Raw genomic sequence first — 7519 nt, 5'->3', positions numbered from 1 at the left:
CGCCCTCAGCCCCTCGCCGGGGCCCCTCAGGACCTCATGCTGCACAAAATGGCCGCCGCCCTGTAAGCAGCCATCTTAGGTGCCCAGACTGTGGCCTCCCCTGGGACGGGGTATGTCTCCATGGGAACATCAGACCCTTGGCTCCCAGCTCCCTCGAGGGGGGCAGCAGCGGAAATGGGAGTCTCTCGGGCCTGGCCGAGGTGCCCGCCATCCCCCTTTCCCTCTGAGAGACCCGGGGGGACGAGGCCCCTCACCAGCTCCCTTCCCCCAATGCCAGGGGGAGGAACAGATGGCATCTCTGGGTGTCCTTCTCCTTCTGTCTCCTTCCTTCCATTTCTGGCTCTTTCTGTCTCTCTGTCACTGCGTCTCTGTGTCTCTGGGTGCACAGAGAGAGCATGTATGTCCCCGTGTGTTCACACCTGCTCCTGTGCATGTGGACACGTGTGTGTTGTGCCTCCTTCAAGCCCATGTCTGAGGCGGGCCCATCCCACACCTCCCTCTGTTCCAATTTTCCCATTTTTTTATTGTATCTTCTAAAAAAAGTTGAAATGTGTCAAGTGAGAAAAACTTGTTCCCTTTTACTGAAGGAAGAAAAGACAGGGGCAGGAGACAGACCAGCAGGGATAAAGGTCCTCATACTCCCAGGCACACCCCCACCTTCTCTGAGGGGCTGAGGGGCGCTTCTAGACCCACAGAGCTGATGTCATTCCTGATAGGGGACAAGGGAGGAATAGGAGGACCTCCCAAGGGCTCCCTTATCCTAGACAATGTTCTGCCTCCTGTCTCCCACCTGGAGCTGGCAGGGGCCTGTGAGTCTTGACCAGAACCCCAGTGGCCAAAGGATGGGTCAGGGGATATCTTTTTACCCCAAAGAAGCATTCATCCACTTCCTCATCCATTCATTCACCCATTAATTCGACAAAAATTTAGTTCCTATACAGACAAAGCATTCTAAATATGGGGGGGGGGGTATGTACATGAAATTAATATTGTAAAGCATGTTACGATTTAGAAGGTGCTTTACTAAAAATGAGAGCTGACATTTACTTAAGGCTCACTATATTGCCACAGCTCTATGAGGTGTAGTAAAATTATCCCCATTTTATAGATGGAGAAATCAAGACTGTAAGATGTTATGTAACTTGCTTAAGGCATTCAGCATACTTTAAGCTGAATCAGAGCCCAAAGCCTGTGCAGGCAACCAAAATGCCATATAACTAGGGGGCTCAAGAAGGACCATGTGTCAGGATTGAAGAATCCACCCTCACTAAAGGGACAGTAAAGCTCTTGAGGCTGTTCCCAAACTTGGACAGGGCCCTGGCCAGCATGTCTGAGTCTCTGTCTCACCTGAGGCCTATCCTTTGGCGTCTCTCTCTGCCATGGCCAGAATGCCCCACACCATCTGCCATAGGCAGGATTCTTACCTTCCCAGACCAGGATCCATGAATGGAGGAAAACTCACCATCAGTTTCTCATGCGGGGAGACCACTGAGGCAGATAGTGGGGCTATAGAAGGAGCACTGGGTTAGGAGTCATCCCTGGCTCCTGCTCCCCACTTGTGTGTTCCTGGGCAAGTCACTTCCCTTCTGAGGGCCTCTGTGGAAAGAGTTGGAATTGTTCTTTTTGAGGCTCTTTTTGGTTCTAATTGTGTGCCTCTGAGAGCCTCAGACAGCACCAGCCCCCCTTCTCCAAGGTCTTCTTAGCCACTCATTGTATGTGCCTCTATTTAGAAACAAATTTATTCTACCAAGCATCAGATCAGTGTCCTATCAGCCCAAGAACCCCTTCACAGGCTCCTAGTGGGAGAAAATGAAATCTATCCAGATTCAGGGTGAAGCCCCCCCCCCCCCCATCACCCTTGTCTTTCCACTGCCACAGTGCTTGGCACATGATTGACATCAAAGTGTTTGTGCTTAAGGTATAACTGAAGTTGTCTGTGCATGTGTAATCTGAGGGGTGGAGAGGACAGGAAATGTGGGTCTGAAACATGCAAATGCCTGAATCAGGGTGTGGGCAAGGGTCTTTGTACACCTGGCTGTGATTACCTGCTCACGCACATGTGTCTGTGTGAGTAGGGGTGTGTATACATTTTTTGCACCACAGAGTGATAAACAGGTGTGTGTGTGTGTGTGTGTGTGTGTGTGTGTCTAAAGTTACCTCCCTTAGCCCCTGCCATTTACATCTGCATCTGGCCCAGTGAGAGGGTTGGAAGGTGAGCTGTAAGATAAAACAGCAGTCTCCTACCTTCCTTATCAAGACACCTGTCTGACCCACCTGCCCTTGGTCACTCTCAGGGCTGCTGGACTTGGCGTCAGTATTTTAAGGGGTTTTTGTTTTTTGTTTTTGCAAGAGGAGGAGAATGCTTGAATCTCCTCTAGGAACTTTAGGTAATTCCCTCCCCCCTCAAATCAGTGAGTCAGAAGGCTGAGAGAGAAAGATGCTTGTGGGATGGTCACTTGTCTAGCAAGCAGGGGGAGGGGATGTTGGTGGATGCGAGGAGTGAGAGGTTTCTGGGTTAGGAATCCAGACTGAGATCCTCTCCACCACCCCCAGATGGTGGGTGCAGAGGCTCATCCCAGAGATTCCTTTCTACTCCACCCCAACATAATAAACCCCTAAACACTTAAGGAAACCTCTCCCATCGGCTGACTCTATAGATCTATAGACATGTCCCTACAGACACACACGCCTATGCAGAGGCACAGACATCCAGGCAAGTCTTCCCTTTTCTCTTTCCCTTGGTTTGAATTTCGTTCAGCCACATATGTTGTGTGTGCATGAGGGTAGGTGGGGGAGGGGCAGACAAGGATGAAGGATGGCATGGTGCCAACATCTACCTATGGGGCTTGGGCCAGGGATGCCCCCCACACCCACCCTGGGAGGGGGCCTCAGCTGTCCCTTTGTGGCCAAGAGGATTCTCCTGGGTGGGGGCGGGGGTGGGGTGGGGACAAGCATAGAGGTCCCTTATCCAGACTTGAGGGGCTTGTCCCTGACCCATCTTCAGGGAGCCTGCAAGGGGAAAAATGGACAGAGCAGGACCCTGGAGGGAGCATAGAATTTGGGGCCACCACAACCCCCCAATTTTCAGTCTTGCTATCCCATTGTCATCATGTGGGGGGCTCTATATCCAAGGGGGGCAACTCCTCCCACCTTCCTCTCAATCCTTGCTTTCCTGTGTTGGGCAGGAGGGGAGGGCGACAGAGATATTTATTTATTTCCTTTATTTATTTAATTTTTTTTTTTTTTTTTTTTTTTGGAGTAGAGAGTGACAGATGGCGGCGGGTCCCGGGGGAGCCGGCTCTCCCCCAATGCAGACGCATGCCAATCACCGTCTCTCATGTGATAGCTGCTGCCCGTGACGTGCCAAGCCCATATGGCCTGGCATAGAGGCTGGTACCCCGCCTGGTAGAGATGCCACACTCTCTCCGCGGTTCGCATGGCGCTCTGAAGACGCCGGTGCCCGCCGCCTTGAGGAGCCATTGCCCCCGCTCCCTGAAGATGGGGGAACAATGAAATAAGCGAGAAGATTCCTCTTCTCCCCCCTCTCTCTCTTGCCCCCCTCCCCCCTCCCCTCCCCTCTCCCCTTGACTCCTCTCCGAGGTAAGTTGTCCGAGCGGCAGCTAGGGCTGACCCGCCGGTTGGAAGGGGGGGGGGGGGCTGCTCCGGCCGACAGTAAGGTCCCGAAATCTCCCCTTCCTGGGAGATGCCCCTCATGGGGTGAGCTTCGGAGGCGCCCCAGGTTCCCTCTCCCCTAGGGGCTGCAGCTTAGGGGACTGAGGGGGCAGACGTCTCTGCCTGCGATGGGCTTGGGGGCAGCAGGATCATGGAGGGGCCGTGAAGAGGCTCAGATGGGACCCCCCCCCCGTGGTTGTCCCGGAGGAACCTGCGACCTTTCCCCACGACCAAAAAAAGAAAAAGGGGAGAGAGAGAGAAGCAAACAAATTTGGATTTTTTCCCATCAATCCCGAAATACAACGAGATCTGAAGAGCTATGTGGGAAGGAGGCAGTTTGAAAAAGGGAAGGGGGTCCCTGACCGCAGAGGAGTCGGACGGGGCTCGCTTCTTTCAATCTCCTCCCCACGCCCGGGTTCCTCAGTCCTCGCCGCCCGGAGCCGGCTCCGGGAGCAGGGGACGAACGGTTAGAAGAGATGGTCCACCCGCCTCTGGAACTAGGGCTTCGGGGATGGGGGCCGAGCTGAGGGCGGCGCGCGGCCAAGTTGCAAATTGGATTAGGGAGCGTGGGGGTGAGAGCCACGGGAGGGGTGGGGAGCCGCGCGGAGGGGCCGGGGCGCTCAGAGCCGCGGAGCGGGGCAGCTGTCCCCACCCGCAGCCGCCCAGCCTTCCTCACCGCCGGGAGAGAAGAGGCTTTCAGGGACAGTGCGCCGCCTCCCCCGGCGAAGATAGCTGCTCCCTGAAGCCCCTGCTCGGTCCCCTCCCTGACACCCAGAAGACCCAAGCGTGGGGAGCAGCCCCTCGTTCAGGCTCGGGGCCCAAGGCGAGGGACTGGGCCTGAGCCGAGATCCTGGGCTGCAGGGCGGCCGCGCCGGGGCTGGGCCGGCTCTGGGCGGGGCAGGCGGAGGAGGTGGGCATCCAGTGTCCCCCGGGCAGGAACCCGCATCGGACTTAAGGGTGGAGGTGGGTTGGAGGAAGGCGTCAGGACCCCAGCAAGCCCCTCACTCTGTGCTGTGTCTCCCCTTCCCGCCCGCGGGGCGCCCTCAGGCACCATGCTGACCCGCCTGTTCAGCGAGCCCAGTCTCCTCTCGGAAGTGCCCAAGTTCGCCAGCTGGGGCGACGGCGACGACGACGAGCCGAGGAGTGAAAAGGGAGAAGCGCCGCCTCCGCCTCCGCCGCCTCCTGGGCCCGGGGCTCCGGGACCCGCCCGGGCCGCCAAGCCAGTCCCTCTCCGTGCAGAAGAGGTGCCAGAGGCCGCGCTGGCCGAGGTCAAGGAGGAAGGCGAGCTGGGGGTCGAGGAGGAGGAGGAAGAGGAGGAAGAGGAAGGGTTGGACGAGGCAGAGGGCGAGCGGCCCAAGAAGCGCGGGCCCAAGAAACGCAAGATGACCAAGGCGCGCCTGGAGCGCTCCAAGCTGCGGCGGCAGAAGGCGAACGCTCGGGAGCGTAACCGCATGCACGACCTGAACGCGGCCCTGGACAACCTTCGGAAAGTGGTGCCCTGCTATTCCAAGACACAGAAGCTGTCCAAGATCGAGACGCTTCGCCTAGCCAAGAACTACATCTGGGCGCTCTCGGAGATCCTGCGCTCGGGCAAACGGCCGGATCTGGTGTCCTACGTGCAGACGCTGTGCAAGGGTCTGTCTCAGCCCACCACCAACCTGGTGGCCGGCTGCCTGCAGCTCAACTCGCGCAACTTCCTCACAGAGCAGGGCGCTGACGGCACGGGCCGCTTCCATGGCTCCGGAGGCCCTTTCGCCATGCACCCTTACCCGTACCCGTGCTCGCGATTGGCGGGCGCACAGTGCCAGGCGGCTGGCGGCCTGGGCGGCGGCGCGGCGCACGCCCTGCGGACCCACGGCTACTGTGCCGCCTACGAGACGCTGTATGCTGCGGCGGGCGGTGGAGGCGCGAGCCCGGACTACAACAGCTCTGAGTATGAGGGCCCGCTCAGTCCCCCGCTCTGTCTCAACGGCAACTTCTCGCTCAAGCAGGACTCGTCACCCGACCACGAGAAGAGCTACCATTACTCTATGCACTACTCAGCACTGCCCGGTTCGCGGCCCACGGGCCACGGGCTGGTCTTCGGCTCGTCCGCGGTGCGCGGGGGCGTCCACTCCGAGAATCTCTTGTCTTACGATATGCACCTTCACCACGACCGGGGCCCCATGTACGAGGAGCTCAACGCGTTTTTCCATAACTGAGACCTCGAGCCTACCCCTTTCTTTTTATTTTGCCTTTGCCCGCACCCCTGTCTCCTGCGCCCGCGAGCGCAGGGGCACCCTCACCTACTCTGGCGCCGGGCGTGGGGTGCAGGCCGCCGGTCCCGCCGCTCTCTTGGGCAGCGTGGTCCTCTTACCAGTGGGTGGCCCTCCCAGGGGCCTTGCTTCCCCCAGGGGACTCGCCTTCTCTCTCCCAAAGGGGTTTCCTTCACCTCTTTCCCAGGGAGTTCCTCTCCAGGGATCCCTCTTGGGGCACTCTCTGGAGAACCCCCCAAGCCCCAATCCTTACACTTAGGTTTTCTTCTGCCCTTTCCCCCTGCAAGCCCGAGACATTGGTAAGGGGGCAGCTGAGCTATGGGATATTTTCCCCCTTATTATTATTATTATTACTCTTAAAACAGACACCGAGCTACCGAGGCAGAAAGGAGCCGGGCGTCCCCTCTTTCCTGAAGAGGGTAGAAGCCAGGGTGCCCAAGCCTGGACCTCAAACACCCTCACCCTCAACCCATAGTCTCAGCGTTTTGTGATTTTAATTTTGGCGGGAGGGAATGTAAATTGAGAGGAAAGAGAGAAGCCAAGACAATTTGTAACTAGAATCTGTTTTTCCCTTTCCCCTTTTTTAAACAAACCAACATACAAAAAAAAAAAAAAAAAGTTAAGAGGCGACGGAGGCCGAACGCAGAGTCCGGATCAAAGAAAAAAGCAGTAAGAACTTTTAGAAGCAATAAAAGGCAAAAAAAAAAAAAAAATACTACTACCAATAATAAAAAGACACAAATATCTATGCAAGGAGGTTCTGACTGAGCCTGGCGGCCCGGCCCGGCCCCGGGATGCCCCTCCCGGCCTGCGGGCCGCGCCGCCCAAGCGCGGATCTGTGCACTTTGGTGAAGTGGGGGCCGGCGCCGCCCCCTCCTCCTCCCCAGGTTCTTACAATCAGTGACTCGGAGATTTGGGGCCCCAGTGCCACTGCCCTCCCCTGCCCCGTCCCCGTTGTGCGTCATGCTGTTTTTAAAAAACCTGTTTCCAAATTTGTATGGAATGGCAAACTGTTGGGAGGGTCGGTTTGGGGAGGGAGGGTTTGCATGAGAGACACACACGCACACCACACCGCAAGCATTCACAGGCCGGGCGCGGGCGTCCGGGGGCAAGGGGAGGAGAGCTCTGCGGCTCCTCTCCCCGCAGGCACCTCTACTCCTTCCCGCGGTTAGGGTGGAGGCCAAGATCTGGGGGCAGCCCCGCCCCCGCTCGACTGTGCCCGTTGGGCGCCAGAGGCCCAGTGATTTCCGGTGGCTGGAGAAGGGGTGTTTGTTGGAGTTGTCCTCTTGGCTCAGGCTGGCAGGTGGGCAGGAAGAGGGCTGAGGGCTCCTTCTGGAGGCTTCACCCCAAAAAAGGGGCAAAAGAAGAACCTCTCCCCACCGGAGGCAGGAAATCAGGCATCCAAATAAACGGTGCAAAATGCAAACCCACAGGCGACACACCCACACATTCACCCACACACTCACACGCAATTTTACCTTCCTCTTGTAGTGAACATTAAACTCCCGTCGGACACCCGAAGTGCATTGCGTGTTTCTGTTCAGTTTAATGACGATTAATAAATATTTATGTAAATGAGATGCAAAGCCGGA

The 7519-nt window shown here is 57.2% G+C and overlaps 1 protein-coding gene across 1 annotated transcript; it reads left to right on the top strand.

Annotated features, from left to right (window-relative positions):
- Positions 1–3403: 3403 nt before the first annotated feature.
- Positions 3404–7519, top strand: NEUROD2 (neuronal differentiation 2). Its single transcript, XM_090290835.1, has 2 exons — positions 3404–3600; positions 4720–7519. Exon 2 carries the CDS (start codon positions 4725–4727, stop codon positions 5871–5873), a length of 1149 nt encoding a protein of 382 aa, XP_090146961.1. The 5' UTR covers positions 3404–3600; positions 4720–4724; the 3' UTR covers positions 5874–7519.

Source organism: Furipterus horrens, unplaced genomic scaffold, assembly GCF_987537825.1.
Source record: "Furipterus horrens unplaced genomic scaffold, mFurHor1.1.pri manual_scaffold_11, whole genome shotgun sequence".
Taxonomy (NCBI): Eukaryota; Metazoa; Chordata; class Mammalia; order Chiroptera; family Furipteridae; genus Furipterus; species Furipterus horrens.
Note: the sequence above shows the minus strand (reverse complement) of the source record. Positions and strands in the feature narration are given on the sequence as shown.

Bases quoted from the DNA above. Each gene is read 5' to 3' on its own strand.
- NEUROD2 (XM_090290835.1), top strand. From the start codon at position 4,725: ATGCTGACCCGCCTGTTCAGCGAGCCCAGTCTCCTCTCGGAAGTGCCC.